The sequence below is a fragment of the Panicum hallii genome, chromosome 9, assembly GCF_002211085.1.
Source record: "Panicum hallii strain FIL2 chromosome 9, PHallii_v3.1, whole genome shotgun sequence".
Taxonomy (NCBI): Eukaryota; Viridiplantae; Streptophyta; class Magnoliopsida; order Poales; family Poaceae; genus Panicum; species Panicum hallii.
Genome location: NC_038050.1, coordinates 5,439,042 through 5,459,360, shown reverse-complemented (window position 1 = coordinate 5,459,360; position 20,319 = coordinate 5,439,042). Strand labels below are relative to the sequence as shown.

General features: G+C 52.2%; 1 protein-coding gene across 1 annotated transcript; it reads left to right on the top strand.

Annotated features, from left to right (window-relative positions):
- The first annotated feature begins 8,037 nt into the window (after window positions 1–8,037).
- Window positions 8,038–11,304, top strand: LOC112873509 (BTB/POZ domain-containing protein At5g66560-like). Its single transcript, XM_025936467.1, has 4 exons — window positions 8,038–8,728; window positions 8,832–8,901; window positions 8,997–10,247; window positions 10,390–11,304. Exons 1-4 carry the CDS (start codon window positions 8,685–8,687, stop codon window positions 10,948–10,950), a joined length of 1,926 nt encoding a protein of 641 aa, XP_025792252.1. The 5' UTR covers window positions 8,038–8,684; the 3' UTR covers window positions 10,951–11,304.
- Window positions 11,305–20,319: the final 9,015 nt, after the last annotated feature.

Below are 20,319 nucleotides of genomic sequence, written 5' to 3'. Positions count from 1 at the left end.
GGGTTAAATAATCAGCGGCTGGGTACAGTTTTATTGCTTTGAAGTTGAAGCGTCGTTTCAGGGAATATTTGAAAGTTGAGGGGTCATTTGGTGGATTGTTTAGATAAAATATTTAATTAATCATTTTTTCAGGGTTAACTATCTCGAAAAAAGGGGTTTTTCGAATTCCAGATCTAACTTCCATCATTTGTACCATAACACCAGTTATTTACCATGTGGACATTTACACTGCATGCCACGACTTTTGGATCCTTATTTTCAAACTTGAGAGATTTGGATTCAAGGCTCGGGGGCTGTGGGATACGTGGCATCGACTACTTATTTTTTTGAATTTATTTGAAAAATCAGATAAGGAAGATTCAAGACTAATGTGACCCTCAGCCTGATTCTCCGATTCAACCTAAGGCTCAGGGCTACTCCATATGGAGTGCGATTTTTCAATCGCACACCATACCAAAGAAATAATTCGGGGCATGAGCACCTCATAGCTTCGATACAGCCAAGTAAGTATTCGAAGAAGAACTTCAAGACAGAGCTTCAAGAGAAGCTGAAGACTGCTTCGAAAGTACTCGAGAAGCTTGTAGTACTCAGCTACGAAGAGCTTGGGGGCTTGTCAGATTCGGGGCTACGGGGCTGTGTACATAACGTAGTTTAAACAGGGTTAAGAGATAAAGCTCGTCTTATCTCTTATTTATATTGTTTTCTACTTGTTTGAGTAGGAGATAAAGCTAGTCGGTATAGGAGGAAACTACCCGAGTTATACCCGGGTACGATTCCTTGGCTGGTATTGATTAGATCCATGTAACTCTGACCTCCCGGATATATAAGGGGGGCAGGGACCCCCTCAAAACAGATCATTCTACACCCAAGGCAATACAAACCACCACACAGGACGTAGGGTATTACGCACCTCGCGGCCCGAACCTGTCTAAGTTTTGTGTTCCTTGCACCTTTGAGTTCCTGATCTCGGCGTCTCCTCACCTAAACTTACACTTTGGGCATATCCCTCGGTGGGTAGCCGGTAAAACACCGACAGTCCACGTCACCATCCGTATGCAACCTTTAAGTGGACTATACTAAAGGTTTAACGAAATTCAAGAAGATAAGGTAGGGTTTCCTATGCATGCGCATCATCAAGTATATCATCTTCCAAACTCCGAACACAGGTCACTCTGGCATCCCGGACTCCCGGGTGAACACACACCTTCAAAAAAACTACCACGTCAGTGCGAGAACTCCCACTCCTCGCACCTTAGCTGCTCCAGGCAGGAAGTCATCACTAGAGGGAGGTAGAAAGTATGAGTAACACTAACTAATAAGAGCAACAGAAGAGTAGGATCGTCCATGACCGAGGATGCGGCTATACGTATAGTTTTCACCAACCAGGGGTTGTACACCTGGACCTACTCGAATCGAAACCAGCCAGGAGCGATGCAACTGAATGACGAGACACCGGTCTACTAGCATGGAAACTAGTAGCTTTGGTACCATCCGGCTTTTTCGGATCTTGGGCGCATCCTCCCGCAAGAGGTCGCCCCGGGACTGTGAAGCCTCTCTTGCATCTCGGGAAACGTGAGGTCAGCACCTCCTCCCCCTGCATCGATACTCAATCCTCCTACCGGCTTGGTATCGCACTTGCTAGCTTCGGACCGGGCCCACCCGCATAATGGGTAAGTGGTGTGCACGCTTAACATAGTCCCACAAATCATAGTTACTCTCAACCGGTCCTCATATGCCAAAGCGAGCATCTTTGTCACATGCGTATCCACCGCGGTGGTCCGCAACTGTACCCAATACAGGTTCCCCAACTCCTCACCAAGTATCCATAAAGTTATGCCCGCCACAGGCACTCCATAGAGTGTGCCAAGATACACACTCCAAGCCCTCGATCCAAGGAGCGAGTTAGGTTCGCTCGCTCCCTGCTATAAGTTCTATTCAACAACTCCTGGAAAGTGTATTTCCAGTCACGCTAATACTATCCATCCATTTTCCACACATACCCATGCAATGTGTAGCAAGACATCTCATATATATCAAGTGTATAGGAAAGCAAGGAGTTCAGATAAATAAATAAATAAAGAGGCTATGCAGGTTCATCTCATAGTAGCTCGACATGAAGCAATAGCATATCTAGCAAGCAATGCCTAATAGGTATTCAGATCATAGATGGGCATGAACATGGGTTCTCCTCATAGCTTTCTTGGTAATCTTGGTAGTCCTGGGCGTAGATCAACTCTTCGGCGACGGGTCCTATTCATAAATATGAATAAAGGCAAGGATTAAAGTGCAAAACGTGCACAAAAGTAGCCAAACAAGACCAAAACCACCACAAAATCTACTCTATCGTGTAGATCATGATTTTAGATAAATTATGAAACTGGTTTCATAATTTTTTGAGGTCTGGTTGATTTACTATGAATTTTCTAAACTTAAATCTATTTCTAGAATTGTTAAATGATTAATGGAAAAAGAAAATACAGCAGCGACACGTGGCAGCACCAAAGCGTGCCACGTGGCATGCTAACATCAGCATGATGTCAAAATGACATCACTAGGGGTCATCCTTGCTGACGTCATCAGTGGGCCCTGCTGATGTCAACGTTGACCGATCAACGCTGACTGGTCAACAGTCAACGATCTTGGCGAGGTCCGCGGGTCAGTGGACCCACATGTCAATCACCTAGGATCACCGACAGGTGGGTCCCACGTGTCAGCATGGTTAAAAGAGAAAAAGGAAAAAGGGATGGCTCGGGTTACTGGGCCGAAAGGATAGTGGGCTGGGTTGGTCTGCGGATCGGCTAAAAGGTTCTGCTCGGCCCGCGGCTTGCAGGCTGGCCCACAATCTCCTTTCCTCTTTTCCCCTCTCTCTGTGGCAAGGTGGTCCCACGAGTCAGCCTCAGCGGGATCTACTGTGGCTCGAGTAGATCCGATGTGGATCGGGCGTGTGTGTGCGTGCGTGTGACCCAGGCGCGTGTGTAAGCAATGTGAGCGTGGGGTGCGTGTCCGAGGTGTTCGGGGAGAAGCCCCAAAGGATCCGGTGCAGGCCGCGAACGCGATGTCGCAGGCGCGGGCATGGTCACCAGATGGTGGAGGCGGCTCTGGCGAAGCTCGGCGGGGATAGGCGGCTCGATGTGTGCGCGTTGGTGCCAAAAAGGCATAGCCTTATAGCCGGTGCGGTGCGCGGAGAAGGCGCGCGCAACTCCCCGGCGTTCTGGGGCCGCGGTGAGGTGGCTAGGCACGTGGGCACCCGGTGTTCCGGGGTCGCAGCAGCGCAACTTGTCGTCGGTGGGGCAGGATGCGAGCCAAGGCTCAACCTTTGGGTTCTACTCGGCTGGGTACCGCGCGCGGGGGGGGGGGGGAGTTCTCGGCGGTCCGAGGCCGCGCGTGGCCATGTCGCGTGCGAGGCACCGGCACTCTGGACACGCATGGCAACGTGGCAGTGAAGGGAAAGGCGATGACGGGCTGCGGGGCTACGGCTGCGGCGGCGCGAAGGGTCCATGCAAGCAAGCACAAGGGGGTAGGGGGACCTAGGGCCTTCTATGAAGGGATCATCGGCGGCAGCGGCAGCACGAGGGTGTGGGGGAAGAGAATGGTGGTTCCTACCAGCGGCTCGAGGGAGAAGAAGGGCGAGGCGGTGGCGAGTCGATGCCGAGATGAGGCGGTGCCGTGCAGGCAGCACAGGGGCGTTGAGGTCGTCGTACGGGGCGCTGTGTCGGAGGCGGCGCTCCTCCTCCACCTCCGCGGGTCCTCCTCCTTCTCGGCCCTCCCCTCTCGGTAGGTGGTGGCGGCAAGGGGGAACCCTAGGGATGTTAGGGTTTGGGGTGTAGCGCTCGGGCTTTATAAGTAGAGCGGGGCTAGGGTTTCACAGGCCTGGTCGCCGAGGGCGGCGATGGAACGCGCGGGGGAGCGGGGACGCGTGGCGTGATCAGGCGGCTTGGTGCTAGGGTCAGGGGTGCGGCGCGGGAGTGGCGGCGTGCGGGCGACACGACGCGTAGCGGCCGCGGCTGCGGTGACCTTGTCACGGCGCGAGGGAGCGGGGTGACGCGAGGCGGAGCCAGCCACGGGATAGCGAGAGGGAGTGGTTGGGAGGAAGAAGAGAAAGCTAACAAACGGGCCCCGCTTGTCAGTGACTCTGAGCGAGAAAGGGGTAGGGGCGGAGTGGTGCATCGTGAAGGGGTGCGGCGATGTGGCTGGGCTGGGCTGGAGGTTTTGGGCCGAAACGGACGTGCGGGCTAGGCTATGCTAGCAGGCCAGGGCTGAGTGCGTAGGCCAGTTGGCCAGCTGGGCTGCACGGACGACTGGTTGGGCTGCAACGGTTTAGGGTTTAGGTGGGCTGGGTGCGGTGCACAGGCTAGCGGGGGTTTTGGTGGCAGGCCGGGTAGGTTAGGGTTAGGTTAGTTTGTTAGCATTTGAATTTAAATTGAAGGGCCACACTTCAATTTAAATTCCACTTAATTTCACTCAAGCAAAAATGAATCCAACAAAACAAATTCAAACAAGATCCGAATAAAACAACCAAGGGAAAATCCAAATAAATTCAAATAGCTCACACTATCATATAATGCCTTAATTCAAATTTATATTTTTATTTACTAAGAATGCAAGAAAGGGAAGAATTCAACCTTAGATTGAACGAGCTACCACACTTAGCACAAAAAGCTTTTGAAAATTCATATTTTTGCACATATAACCTTCCAGTAAAAATCTGGTACGTTACACATCCAGCTGTCCACTGAATACATGCCGAATGGTTCAGTGTCTTCGGTGGCTTCCGGCAGCTACCCAGTTCCTTTCTGCGAATGGCGCCTAAAACATGCCGAGGCTAGCTGACAGCCTGACACCGACACTGCACCAAACAGCGGGATAGATAGAATATTCTATGCAAGCTTATTTAGCTCCATCGTCTCGATCGCCTTCACTTTGCAACACACGCTGCCCTTCGTTCGGTCCTGGGATCCGGCGCGTGCGCGCGCAAAGCTTCGCCGCCGGTGAGGTCCTGGCCGCTAGAATACTGGAATAGTACAATAGTGTAAACCTCGCCGGGTAGTCGGTTCAGTTTGAATCCAAACCGACGCTACCCCCGCTAGCTCTAGCTCCATCCATGGCGTCATCGCGGCAGAAAAGGCGGGCGCATGATGGCGCCGGAAAAGGAGTGCGCGCAGGACATCATGATGCGTGCCCGGGCCGGGGAAGAAGAAGAAGAAAGACACTGCTGCTAGTGCCAAATTACAGGGGAAAGCAGGCGGTTAGTTACCGATCCTTTCGACGCTTTTCTTTCTGCCCCCTGCCGCCGCTCGCCGGGCCAAACCGATCCCATCGCAGGCGCCGACCGGCTTCAAGGGAGGGACGACGGTGGTTACGAGCAGATGGAGATTGGAGAGCATGCGTGGAAGCTTCTCCGGTGGGCGGTGGCTGCATGCTGCGAAAGGTAACGAGATGTTTACCCTGTTGAGGGCGGCTACCACGCAAGTACACCACCGCATTAGCTCGGCGGTGAGCTGTGGACTGGACTGTGGGCAAAGACCGCCGATTACCATTGCCGAAGAGCACAAGAGACAAAGCCGCACGCACCAACCAACGACAGGTCCAGGCTGCAAGGGCCTAAGCGAATTCATGCGCAGTCCTGGTGATGCGGAGGGAATGGGGGGGGGGGGGGGGGGGGATCTCAAGACACAAGAATCCAGAGCCGCAAAGCAATGAATCGATACCAAAACCCGGCCGAGAAGGTTGGTCGGAAGGACTGTACGGCCGGCTGCATCGCAATTCACGAGCAGTGTGTTCAGTTAATGCTGGAGCAGCAGCTTCCTTGATGCGGCGCGCAGTTTGGCCAGCTCGCAATCACTACCGGACTGTAGCCTTCAGTTCGTCCCTGATTTCTCAACTAATGAAGTGCATTTGACATCATCCCCGATTCAGAGTGCGCTCAGAGAGAGAGAGAATGGGTATTGCTACTTCGACTTCGGTCAGGTTGACTGTTTGAGCTTTGCTGCTTGAGAGTTACAGGCTTCCAGCTACTGTGAAATCCACTTGCAGCTCTTTGGCGGGGACAAAGCTCTCACCTGAAGTAAAATGTGAAATGTACCGGCTGTTTTTAAATTTAACTCCGAGTGTTATCCAGACCGTCGAACTTTTAAAATGCACATTCAGATTCTTAAATTTGTTAATCGTATCACGTGAGGTCCAAATCACGGTTGGTTAAGCTAAATCAAAATTTATATAATTTATTCAAATATAAAATAAAAGCAAAAAGATTCATATACTTGTACTAATATTTTTAAGGTAATGATTTTGTTCCGATCTGCCGTGGTTTGCACTATTGCACGGCAGCCTAAATTTGCCAACCACCCATACGCAGTGTTTATCGTAGTGGACTAATAATAGCCATATGCAAGCAACCTCAAAACTTAAAAAAAGTTGTAGTTCTTAAACCATCCATCAAATTCAAATTACAATTGCATAATTATATCTCATTTGAAGAGGTCTTCGAAATAAGATCCCACTTGTATATGTTTCGATAATATTTTTAAAGATACATAAATTGCTTTATGTATAATAAAAAAAATACCAAAATAAATTAGTTAAAATGCTCCGCTGATATGCTAAAGTTGTATGTTATTGATCATGCAATAAACATTCACCTACCCAGCAAAGTTGTTTATCCTCATCCACGAGTCACACAAAACAATATATCTTCACAACATGAACACTAATATCCAATTAACTAAACTCACACGTGTGAAGCAACATTCTATAAAACAATAAGCAATTTTTGCAAATATCATAAGCAAATTAGAATACACTAAAAGGTATTTTATCTCAAAAAAATATATCATTGAAACATAGGGGTGTGAGATCTTGTCTTAAAGCTCTTATTGAAATAAACACAACTGTGTAATCGGATTTTGATTTCGATGCTCGATTTTGAAACTACATTTTTTATTTTGAAATTATGTGCATGCACACGGTATCAATTCATTTTCTCCCCTCACATATGCATACATGTGCCTATATTTCTTCTCTTTCCCTCACATGTATGCGAGTAGAAATTTACCAGAAAAGAAATTTTGAATATGTAGAGTTTATCTCCTTTCCAAAAGTGGGGTGGCCATGCGATCCACCAAAATTATGGCCGGCCGTACATTAGCCAAGTCCTATTTTCAAATATAAATTATCATATAGAAAATTTGTACAAAAATGAAACACATATGATAAAATTTATAAAAATGTCAGAAAATATTAAAAGGGATAAATTTTGGAGGAAACAATTGAAAAAATATTCAAGCATAAAGTTTTTAAACAAAATTTTGAAGAAATTTTAGAAATATAAAGTCGAGAAAAAATTTAATATAAAATTTAAGCCCACATGTAAAGCTCCACGTAAGCGAAAATACTTCCGCTTTATAACTTAAAAATGGTGATTTGGATTTGAGGTGATACAATTAGCAAGTTTGAGAATTTAAATATCCATTTTGAAAGTTTGAGAATCTAAAGGATACTACGAGCTAAGTTTAAGCATGAGCGGTGCATTTTACTCTAACCTGCGGGAGGTACCAGAAGGCTGAAGCTGGATACCCCGCCGGCCATGGCGCGCCTTCCACCACCCGGCGCGGGCCGGTCGCTCATCTTGAATGCGCCGCGGCGTGTAGCTCGTGCCGGGGCGCGCCGGGCTGGCCGGAAAACGACCCTTGAAATGGAGACGGCGAGGGGACGTACGAGACGGCCAGCGGTAAAGCGGAGACGGTTCGGTTCATTCAGGTTTCAGACAGTTCCCATCTGGCCGCCTAAAAAAAGCAAAAAAAGGCACGAAGTTTGGTCAAAAAACAAATGCATGTACATGGAGTGCTGTGTACTGCTCGTAGTACTGTATTGGTAGCCGTATGCTTTACAGTTAAGATCGGTCGCCAGTCGGCACTGGCCACCTACAAAAACACATCAGATCATGAAATGCAGTTGTTCATTTTTTTCGGCTTCGCCGTACACACTGATCGTTGCTGCAAATTGTTTTGGCATCCACATCTCTTTTCCCTCCTTTTTGCAAAGCTTTGTTGGGTGTTGGTTGACGCAAGAAAGGGTCGCCCCGCCTTTTCTCCTCTATCATTTCCCTTTCACTTTACACTTTGGTCTTTTATCTGCTGTCCAAATCCAAGCCGTAGACCCTAGACCGGCAGCAGCAGTAGCAGGTGCAAGTCTACCCCCCAAGAACCTTTTACAGGCCCCCACCAATGGCGGTTTCCTGTTTCCTCCCGCGCTTTGCCTGACATGGAGTGGTTAGCTCACGCCCCAGCCGAGAGAACACGCGCTAAAAAAGGCAGTAGATGAGCGGCGGCGGCCACCAAGCGGATCGACGATGAGCGAAGATTTTCCAACTAAACCATGAGCGGCGACGAGACGTTGCTTTCCATACATGTCACCGGCCGACTGGCTGTGCTTCCTTGTTTATCCCCGGCAATAACTTCCTGCTGACAGCTGACACCGGGGGGGGGGGGGGGGTGCGGAGTGGGATTGTTGATGCCAATTTATTTGGCCAGGGAGGCGCCCTGAATTGCCACACCTACCAGCCCGCCCAGTCTCCCCAAATCATACGGCGACGGGCGACGGGGTGGATGTAGATGCCTTCTTCTCCCTTCTTCTTCTTCTAGCTCCGGGTCGTAGCTTGACGAAGCGTATCGGGCAGGGCAGCGGCCATGTCGGCGTCGGTCCGGCACGGTTCGTCGAGGGCCCAGGCATGGTGAGTACTTAGCTGCTGCGTGGGTACTTGAGTTGCTGGTGGTTTGCTGCGGAATTGCGTTGCTTTCGCGTGCTTTCTTGATGGGTTCTCCGTTTCGCGCCAGGTTCTGCACCACCGGGCTGCCCAGCGATGTCGTCTTCGAGGTGCACGACATGACCTTCCACCTCCATAAGGTAAGTTCTTGGGCCGCTGTTCTCTGTTTCCTTGGGACTCTGATGCTCCCCTGCGTCGTGCTCGATGAAATTCCGCTGAGGGTTCGCGTCCGCAGTTCCCGCTCATGGCCAAGAGTCGCAAGATCCACCGCATGCTCACCGAGCAAGAGGAGCAGCGTCCGGCGCGGGGGCGGCGTCGGCGACGAAGGACTAGTAGTGACGGAGGCGATTCCGGCGATGACGGTGCTGCGGAAACAGAGATTGAGGAAGCAGAGCAGGAAGAGCGGGATGAACAGCAGCAGGTTAGGAGGGAGGGCGATGGGCAGGTGTACAGCATTGTCTTCCCGGACTTCCCGGGCGGGCCGGGCACGTTCGAGGTGGCGGCCAAGTTCTGCTACGGCGTCCGCGTCGACCTCACCCCCTGGAACGTCGCGCCGCTGCGGTGCGCGGCCGAGTACCTGGAGATGACGGAGGACCACGCCGAGGACAACCTCGCCGCGCGCGCAGAGGCCTACCTGGAGCAGACCGTCCTCCGGCACCCCGGCGACGCCACCAAGGCGCTCAAGTCCTCCGAGGAGCTGCTGCCGCTCGCCGAGGAGCTCGGCATTGTGGACCGCTGCGTCGAGGCCATCGCCGCGCGCTCATCGGCCGCATCGCGGTCCTGGTTCGACGACCTGGCCGTGCTCGGCCTGCGCATGTACAAGCGGGTCATGGCGGCCATGGACGCGCGCGACGACGTCAGGGCGGAGGCCCGGGAGAGCTGCCTCGTGTCCTACGCCAGGGGCACCATCCCGGGGCTGTCGAGGTCCATGCGGCGGCGGCTCGCCTCTGCGCCGGTGTCGTCCGAGGTGGAGCAGAAGGAGCTCCTGGAGGCGGTGGTCGCGAGCCTCCCCGCGGACAAGTGCTCGGGGCGCGTGGTCACCGCCAAGTTCCTGTTCGCGCTGCTTCGGACGTCGCACATCCTGCGCGCCTCGGACGCGGCGCGCGCGGCGCTGGAGCGCAAGGCCGCGACGCAGCTGGAGCAGGCCACGCTGGAGGACATGCTCATCCCGAGCTACTCCGGCGCCGCGGAGACGCTCTACGACGTGGACTGCGTCGAGCGGATCGTCAGGTACTTCCTCGCCGAGGAGGAGCTCGGCGGCGAGGCGTCGTCTTCGGCCGCAATTGAGGAGGAGACCGCCGAAGTGTCGCGGCCGTCCGCTGTGGCCATGGTGCAGGTGGGCAAACTGGTGGACAGCTACCTCGCCGAGGTCGCGTCCGACGCGAACCTGAAGCCCGCCAAGTTCTGCGAGCTCGCGCTGTCGTTGCCCGACCATGCCCGCATCTACGACGACGGCGTCTACCGCGCCGTCGACATCTACCTCAAGGTACGTGCGTGCGGTGCCAGGTCACCATGCGGTCTGCTGCAGCATGTCGTCCACGTTGAAGGACAAGCAAAAGATGGCTCCTTTTGAGGTGTCACTGCCAAAGATATCTCTTTTTTGTGGGTGATTGGTGTGCGCTGTGCAGGCGCACCCGCGGCTGACCGCGGAGGAGCGGGACAGGGTGGTGGGCGCGGTGGACTGCCGGAAGCTGACGGTGGAGGCGTGCACGCACGCGGCGCAGAACGAGCGCCTCCCGCTGCGCGCGGTGCTGCAGGTGCTCTTCTTCGAGCAGCTGCAGCTCCGCCGCGCCATCACGGGCACGCTGCTCGCGCCCGCCGCCGCGGGGCCCCCGCGAGCAGCGCGGCAGCAGCGCGTGGGCCCCGGCGAGCCGGCGTGGCGGGGCGCGACGGCTCTGGCGCAGGAGAGCCAGGTGCTGCGGCTGGACATGGACAGCGTGGCGAGCCGCGTGCAGGAGCTGGAGCGCGAGTGCTCCAGCATGCGGAGGGCCATCAAGAAGATCGACGGCCGCGGCGGCAGCCGGTCGCCCGGTGGTCGCAGCCCGGACGGCGGCGGCGGCGGCGGGTCGGGGCCCACGGCGGGCGGGTGGAGGGCGCGGCACGGGTGCAAGTTCAGCACGCAGGTGTGCGACTCGCAGGCGCGCAACGTGGTGGCGTCCAGGGCGTCCAGGATGGGGATGAGCCCGTAGCCCATACGTTCAGATTCAGTTGCTGGGCTCCTCCGTTTCCTTCGGTGCTCGATTCAAGCATGAATTTTTCCAAGCCATCCGATCGGAAATCAGCAGCAATCGAGACGCGAATGCTGAGAAGTTTCAGATCGTTAACCGTTGGAGAGATCCAAGATCTCAGGCCCCGCACGTTTTCATCTCTGATCCATGGACCTGAAAGGCACCCGCGTCGACCTGAGACTGACACTCAAAGGGGTACGGATCCGTGTGCGCTGTCTGTACCAGTAGGGTTTGTATAATGTAGCAAAGCAGGTTTCGTTCAGCTCGTTTCTTCTGTACTCGATTGCGTGCATGTCCAATTGTTAGTTACTGCTCCGTTTGACATGGATGCTAAAATGCTATACAATACAAATGATAGTCCTCTCCGCCGGACCTGTCAGGGTTTCATCAGGCTGCAGTACACGTGGGAATGTAGCCAGGCTCGTCGGGAATCGCCTACTGCACAAAGCTCGTGTTCTGAACAAGACATCGGAAGGACCAGTAACATTCGTTGGTCGCGTCCTCCTCTCCTCAACTTTGAAGTGTGTGTTGGTGGCTCATCTCGGAAAGCCTGAATTGTTGCTGAAAGTAAGCACTCCATCTGCTGTGGACAATCCATTTTCGAGTCTATGGGTGCGTTTGGTTTCCTGTATAAGGGCCAACCAGGCCTCAACAGGTCAGTCTCCCACTGTTTGGTTGCCTGTACAGATGAGATAGCCGTCGCATGCAAATCGGGAGTCCATTTTCGAGTCTATGGGTGCGTTTGGTTTCCTGTATAAGGGCCAACCAGGCCTCAATAGACCAGTCTCCCACTGTTTGGTTGCCTGTACGGATGAGGTAGCCTGGCCCGTCATATGCAAATCGGGAGTCCTAGTCTGACTGCGGGGGAACATGAGGAAAGATCGCATTCGCAGAGCCTGGCTCCATCTCGGGCAGCACATGGAGGCGCGCGGGGCGACTTGGCTCCGCGGGTGCAGGCTGGAGGCCCGGCCGCCACCGTATATAAGCGGGAATCGACGCTAGGGTTATCGGTGCCTTGTACTGTTCACTCCTCTCGCGGCCGCCGCTTGGGTTTGGTCTCCTATCTCTTGTCCGCTCTCTCCCGCGGAGTCCTCGGGCGCTGCTCTCTCGTCGCCGCGTGCTCCGAGGTTTCCTACGGTAATGTTTGGATCCTCCGCTCCCACATCTCTATCTCGAGGAGCTCCTCTCTTTGCCCTTATTTGTTATGTTTATCTTCGCTTTGCCCTTATTTTTCTTGGATAGAAGCATTGTATACTTTCATGTATCTACCTTCATCATTTATAGATCTGGTTGGTAGATGTACGGATCTGTGCTTTGCCTTGCGTTTGCGACATGTTATCCATATTATTGTTCTCCGCATGTGGAAATGGAGATGCAACCTTTATTTATCTGAGTTCTTGGTAGTGGTCTGTGATGATTGATGGTACTGGGAGGTGAATCCATGTGATGTTGCAGCCGTGCCACTCCTTGGCACTATTAGATGCATTATTTCAGTTCAAGCACCACTACTTGGCTTCATTTGTTTTCTTATTCGTTTTGTTTGCTGTTGTGTTCTAGTCATGGACCCTGCTGAATTGCGTCTGGAGATGATCCGAAAGGGAGCTGCAGTTGTAGTTGTTCTTTGTACATGGATGTTGGTTAGGCTTAGGATTCGTTCCCAGCCCTCAATAACCTATGGCCCCATGTCTGCTAGAGAAGAGCAATGCCAAACAACTTGAGCTTCATCTACCACTCTTGATGCCCAGTGTGTTGAACTACCGAGAATGGCAAGGGCACCATTCTTCCAGTTGTGTGATTTGTTTAGAAACCGTGAATTACTGAAGGATACAATCCACTATAATATTGAGGAGCAGGTAGTCATGTTCCTTCATGTAGTTGGCCATAACCAACGTTTCTCTTGCATCAAAATAACCTTTAGGGGGTCCACTGAGACCATCAGTAGGCACTTCCAGGAAGTCTTGTATGCAGTTGGAGAACTCAGAAATGAAATGATAGTTGCACCATCAACTGTTGTACCTGCCAAAATCCAAAACAGTCGCAGATGGTACCCCTTTTTCAAGATTAGGTGCCTACAAACTCACTAATACTGTCACATTGTTACCTGTCAGTTAAATCTGACTTGCCTATACTGATGTAGAATTGTGTGGGTGTTATTGATGGCACCCATATTTTGGCTAGAGTTCCTAAGAAGCATAGGGCTGCTTTTCTTGGGAGGAAGCACACAACCACACATAATGTTCTAGCTGCAGTAGATTTTGATCTAAGATTCACATATGTTTTGGCTGGCTGGGAGGGCTCTGCACATGATGCCTTAATCTTGTCAGATGCCCTGCAAAGGCTAGATGGGCTTAGGGTTCCACAAGGTAATAAAACAGTACAGTTAACTAAAATATGGTGAAACTTATATTTTATTGGGAGCTGATACAAGTTATCTCACTTTTGGTAGGCAAATTCTACTTGGTAGATGCTAGGTATGCCTGCAAGACTGGATTCCTACCACCCTACAGAGCTAATAGGTACCACTTGAGAGAGTATGGAACTAAATCTCTATAGAATCCTAGGGAGCTCTTCAACTTAAGGCATTCATCCCTTAGAGTTACTATTGAGAGGGCTTTTGGTGCCTTGAAGAACAGGTTCAAGATCCTTTATAACAAACCTTTCCATCCATACCCAACCCAAATGAAGCTTGTGCTGGCTTGCTGCATCCTACACAACTGGATCATCCGGCATGGACATGATGACCACATTCCTCCAGAAGGCACCTGGCAACCAAATCCTAGTAATGAAGCAGTACCCAATGATGTTATGGTTGACAATGGGTCATGGGCTGCAAAGAGGGATACATGGGCTCAGCAAATGTGGGCAACTAGGGGGAATAATAGGATCTAGGTATTCATCTATGTAGTGGTGCTTTAGGATGAAGTATTCATCTATGATGTATTGAACAGATGCTATTGTCTGAGATCATCTACTAGAACAATGATGATATGTTCCATCTGTTATTTGTCTATTTTAATTGCAGTTGTCTGACATTAATTATCTTTAAAATTCTTTGATTGTGCAATTTATGTATTATAGTGGACTTAGCTGTTGGGAATGAGTTATTTCAATGATGTTTTAGGGATGGCTGACATGCCACATGGGCTGGATGGTGCTGCAAATGCTGTGCACGAGGTTTTGGGTGGGGGTGTGGATGGAAATGTGGGTCAGGGCAATGGTGGTCATGCTAGGTTGACATGGACAAATGTCATGTCTGGGTTTATCCTCCACCATTTTTCTGACCTTGTATGGCAAGGGGTGAAGACTGATAGGGCTTCAAGAAAGTGCATCTCAATGCTGTTGCCAGGGACCTGTCGGATTTTGCCGATGTTGAGGTCACGGGGACACAGATGTACAACCATCTGCGCAAATGGAGGTCAAGGTGGCAGAAAATATCCAGGCTAAAGGATCTCAGTGGTGCCAATTGTGTCAGACCCAGGGCCACGGGACTGGGTACATAACGTAGTTTAAAGAGGTTTAAGAGATTAAGCCCGTCTTATCTCTTATTTGTCTCGTTTATCTCTTATTTATCCCGTTTAAGTAGGAGATAGGGCTAACCGATACAGAGGGAATCTACTCGAGATATGTTCCGGTACGATTTCCTGGCTGGTGTTGGTTAGTATCTTTGTAACCCTGGCCTCTCGGATATATAAGGGAGGATAGGGACCCCTCTCAAAACACGATCTCTAGATCATTCTACACCTAAGGCAATACAAACCACTAGAGGACGTAGGGTATTACGCACCTAGCGGCCCGAACCTGTCTAAGCTTTGTATTCCTTGTATCTTCGATTTCCTGATCTCGGCGTCTCCTCATCCAAAATCTACCACCTTGGGTATACCCCTCGGTGGGCATCCGGTTAAACACCGACAGCTGGTGCGCCAGGAAGGGGGACGCGTCGAAGATCCATCAGCGAGCTCGATGGCGACTTTCAAATTCTCCAGGTCAGTTCCCTCTCAAGGCACGACATTCGTTTTTGGCTCGTGAGTCTGCATCGCAGATGGTGTGGGCGATTTTCGGCGATTCCTCGTCGACATGAAGCCAAAGATTTCCGCTGCGGATCTCCGCTGCGACCTCGACAAGTTCGTCGACGATCTCGACAATTTGTCAACCTGTGCTTCTGCAACAAAGATCGAGATGGAGTCTGCTCCAGGCTCGACTTCTTCCAGCGTTGCAGCAACTTCCCCTGGGTTGGATTCGTTCCAATCTGGGGATCTGTATAGCCGATCCCAACTCGGTTCATGCAAGTTCATGCAAACCGGCCACTGATCTCTAGGAGGCCAACGTCTCTGGGTCCCTCTCCATGTTAGAGAAGGACCTGGACTTTCTGCTCCAGGACGGAAAGCCTGAAGCCACCGCGCGTCGGGGGGCTTCGGGTTGTTTTGGCGCCAGTAATCTGGTGATCACCTCCATGCCGGAGGGGCGCATTGCGCATTGGAGGGGCATGGTGCTCTCCGATCTACTCGAGGCAGAGGGTCGACTTGTGGCTCACCTCGAGCCCTTGCCCTTACAAGAGGGCAGGCCACTGGCTACCGCGGCGGAGGGGTTGACTAAACTAGTCGACGCGAGCTCTCACGAGCTTTCCTCCCGCCAGGTGCTAATGGCGGAAGAAGGCGAGGACGATGGTGGTTTTCCCATCGTCGACTTCGAAGCGGTCTCTGAGGATGAGGCCACTGCCAACGCTGGCGAAGAGAACGACGCCGATCGCGAGGCGCGGAGGGCCAGGAACACGGCCCGCGCGATTCGGCGAAGGAGGGCCAACGAGCGTAGGCGATCTATGTATCGCGAGCTTGACCCTGAGTTTGTCGCCGTAAGTGAACGGGGTTTCAGGACCCCGGTGGCTAACATTTCCAGGGTTACGGCCATCCTCGAGCGCAGCCACGATCCGGACGTACGCCAAGCACTCCTTTACGCGCAGAGGGCCTGGATCCAGTTGGATCAACAAAATCCAGCTTCCACTATCAGGGAGGAGCGCGTGGGTGAGAGTCGGAGCCAGGTTCATAGCCGAACGGCTGGCGGTCGCCCTCGACTTCAGCCCAGCCACAACAACAATAACGCTCGTGGGAGCCAGGCCCCCGGCGGGAGGCAACAACCACCATCGGGGGTAACCCGCGACAGGCCAATCATTGGCCTCCTACAGAAGACTTGCGCCAGCACATTAATGAAGGCCGCGATGCGCGGACGGTGTTCTCCTCCAGGCGTAAGGTACGTGAAGAAGTCGAGACTGAAGGGACTGATTGCAGTGATCGTTTACCTGCTTTCTCTGCGCGATTCAGCAGCTATAAGTACCCTGAGGGCTTCAAGCCGATCGGCATCACCAAGTACGATGGCAAGCAGGCCCCTCAGCAGTGGCTCCGTTGTTACTCCACGGCCATTGAGGTCGCAGGGGGCTCGAACATCACGAAACTCGTCTATTTTCCGATGGCTTTGGACCCTGTACCGCTCACCTGGCTAGAGAGCCTCAGCAACAACTTCATCGACTCCTGGGAGCATCTCAAGAAGGTCTTCATCGATAACTTTCAGGGAGCGATCGCTCGTGCAGGTACTCATCACGATCTTGCCCAGTGTAAACAGGAACGTAACGAGCTCCTGTGGTCCTACACACGTCGCTATTTCGACGTCCGCGCCACCATCACGAATATTTCGGAGGACGACATCATCGACTGCTTCTACAACGGCATCACCGACCCAGGCATCTACAGAGATTTTGGGCGGAACAGGCCAAAGACTGTTGCGGGCCTTCGTGATATGATGCACGATTGGTCCGAACAGGAGGAGAAGATGCGGGAGCGGTTCCCGTGGCTTCAAGATAGCAATCTGAGGCGCCCAAACGACAACCGCAACGACGAAGGCCAGCGGGACTTTTCGGGTCCGCCCCGAAAATGAAAGCCAGATGATATGATCGCGGCTATTGATCGTCCTCCGCGGGGCAAGAAGTCGACAACGTAGGAGGAGTTCGAGAAGCTCCTGCAGAAAAAGTGCCCATGGCACCCAGGTGCCAACCACGCTGCCATTGACTGCTACCACCTTCGTAGGACGTTCAGCAACTCCGGTGGTGGTAAGAAGAACAAGAAGCCTGCGGACAAAGAACCCGAGGATGACGACCACGATGACCAAGGGCGCAACCCGAAGTTCCAGGATGCTTCGAAGGTCGTCAACGTCATCTTCGGGGGAGACGAGGATTTTAGCTCCAGGCGGGACCAGAAGCTGCTCCTCCGGGAGATCATGTCCGTCGAGCCGGCGGTACCATGACCGCTCCGTTGGTTGGAGGTCCCCATCTCGTTCTCCCGCGACGACCAATGGACGAGCTTTTCAGAACCCGGAAAGTTCCCCTTGGTCCTTGATCCCGTGGTGGCGGAGGTCAAGCTTACCAAGGTCCTCATCAATGGCGGAAGTGGGCTCAACCTCATCTTCGTTAGCACTTTGAGGAAGATGGGCTTGGATTTCAAGGATATGCTGGTTCCCAGCAAGTCCCCTTTTTACGGCATCGTCCCAGGTAACGCGGCACACCCACTTGGTACGGTCGTCCTCCCAGTCACCTTCGGCACAAGAGAGAACTACCGCACTGAGTTTATAAAGTTCGAAGTGGCTAACTTCGAATCTTCTTACCATGCAATACTGGGTCGTCCGGCACTCGCCAAGTTTATGGCAGTGCCGCATTACGTTTATCTGCTTCTCAAGATGACAGGACTCTGTGGAGTACTCACTCTCCGTGGCGACATGAAGAAGTCGTACGACTGCAATCAGGAGGCGATCCAGTATGCTTCGACTACTCGCGTGCCAGATGCTTCGGGAGAAGTACTCGCGGCCGCGCAGCAGCTTTCCCAGACCGGGCTGGAGATTCCCTCCAAGAAGGCCAGCAAGTGGAGCATCCAGTCGACTGATGATGTGGCCCTCAAGATAATCCAGCTCCAGGAGGGAGATTCATCTAAGACCGATGTCATCGGCGCGGGCTTAGGTGACAAATAGAAACTCGCGCTCGTCAGCTTCCTTCGGGCTAACCGAGACATATTCGTGTGGAAACCAGCGGATATGCTAGGGGTGCCCAGGGAGTTGATCGAGCATGCTTTGAATGTACACCCAAAGGCTACGCCTAAAAAGCAACGCCTGCGAAGGTTTGCTCACGATAAGCATGAGGCCATCAAACGGGAGATAGCTAAACTTCTCGCGGCTGGATTCATTAAAGAGGTAATCCATCCAGAGTGGGTAGCTAATCCCGTTCTTGTAAAGAAAAAGAACAATGAATGGAGAATGTGTGTCGACTACACTGATCTCAACAAACACTGCCCAAAGGACCACTTTGGGCTGCCGCGCATTGACCAAGTTGTCGATTCAACGGCTGGTTGTGTCCTTCTTTGTTTTCTTGATTATTATTCAGGATATCATCAGATTGCGCTCAAGGAGGAGGACCAAATCAAGACTGCATTCATCACTCCGTACGGGACGTATGCTTACAAAACCATGTCCTTCGGGTTAAAGAATGCAGGAGCAACCTATCAGCATGCGACCCAGATGTGCTTCACGGATCAGCTGCACCGAAACGTTGAGGCCTATGTGGATGATGTGGTCATCAAGACCAGGGATGCCGACGACTTGATTGCAGATTTGGAAGAAATATTTAGCAGTCTGCGCAGGTTTCGGTGGAAACTCAATCCTACCAAATGCGTTTTTGGAGTACCTTCAGGGAAATTACTCGGGTTCATCGTCAGCAACCGGGGCATTGAAGTCAACCCTGTAAAGATCACGGCCATCACTGATATGGGGGCTCTGGCCACAATCAAGGATGTGCAGAAACTAACAGGTTGAATGGCAGTCCTGAACAAGTTCATCTCCCGACTCGGGGAGAGAGGACTACCTTTCTTCAAGCTCTTAAAATGCCAAGACAAATTTCAATGGACGGAGGAGGCTGAGCGGGCCCTGCAAGATCTGAAAAATTACCTTCAATCTCCTCCGATGCTTACAGCACCACTGCCGGAGGAGGATCTGCTATTTTACATTGCGGCAACAACCCATGTTGTCAACATTGCTATTGTAGTCGAGCGAGGCAACGAAGGCCATGCGTTTGGTGTGCAGAGGCCTGTCTACTTCGTCAGCGAGGTCCTCTCCGAATCCAAGGTACGGTATCCAGCTGTTCAGAAGCTTTTATATGCAATTTTAATCACATCAAGAAAGCTACGCCATTACTTCGACGAGTACAAGATCACTGTGATTACGGATTTCCCGTTGGCGGATATGCTTCATAATCAAGATGCCACGGGGCGTATATCTAAGTGGGCAGTGGAACTGGGGGCTTTATCAATCGACTTCAAGTCACGCACTGCAATCAAGTCGCAAGCCCTAGTCGATTTCATGACTGAATGGAGGGAGAATCAAGTCCCAACTCCATCCGACGAGCTAGAGCACTGGACCATGTACTTTGATGGATCTCTCAAGCTCGATGGCGGCGGTGCAGGAGTTCTGCTTATTTCTCCACGAGGCGAGCAATTGAAGTATATCCTTCAGATCCTGTGAGCGGTATCCAACAATGAAGCCGAGTATGAAGCCTTGCTTCACGGGCTCCGTTTGGCGATATCACTAGGGATCAAGCGACTAGTTGTGTATGGCGATTCCCTTCTTATCGTTCAGCAAGTCAACAAAGAGTGGAACTGCAACAAGGAAACGATGGACGCTTATGTCAAGGAAGTGCGCAGGTTGGAAAGCAAATTTTCCGGCTTGGACGTTCACCATGTGCTACAGGAGCACAATGTTGGCGCAGATACTTTGTCCAAACTGGGGTCGACACGTACTCAAGTCCCACCGGGAGTCTTCGTCCAGGAGCTCAAGCAGCCATCCATCAAGTCTTCTCCGCAGGTAACCATTGACGCGGGCCCCCAACAACCCGATCGAGAGGTTATGATGCTAAGAGAGGACTGGCGAGAGGTTTTTATCGACTTCATCCATAATCAAAGGCTACCAGCGGGAGTTGGCGCTGGGAGTGCAGAAGCGGCACGCGTCATGCGCAGAAGCAAGGGTTTTGTCCTAGTCGATGGCAAGCTCTATCGGCGCGGCGCTCGGTCAGGTGTTCTCATGAAGTGTGTTACAAAGGAAGATGGCTGCGACATACTGCGGGAGATCCACGAGGGTGTCTGCGGCAACCACGCAGCTTCTAGGACGCTGGTGGGAAAGGCATACAGGGCCGGTTTTTGGTGGCCCACTGCAGTATCTGATGCCAAGGATCTCGTGCGCAGGTGCCAAAATTGCCAATTCTTCGGTAAGCAGACCCATGTTCCAGCCCATAGCCTCATCACCATA

What these genes read in the sequence shown, in the direction of transcription:
- LOC112873509 (XM_025936467.1), top strand. Translation starts at nt 8,685, where the DNA reads ATGTCGGCGTCGGTCCGGCACGGTTCGTCGAGGGCCCAGGCATG. An exon ending in TCGTCGAGGGCCCAGGCATG is followed by an intron (nt 8,729 to 8,831) that starts GTGAGTACTTAG and finishes GTTTCGCGCCAG; the next exon opens with GTTCTGCACCACCGGGCTGC. An exon ending in TGACCTTCCACCTCCATAAG is followed by an intron (nt 8,902 to 8,996) that starts GTAAGTTCTTGG and finishes TCGCGTCCGCAG; the next exon opens with TTCCCGCTCATGGCCAAGAG.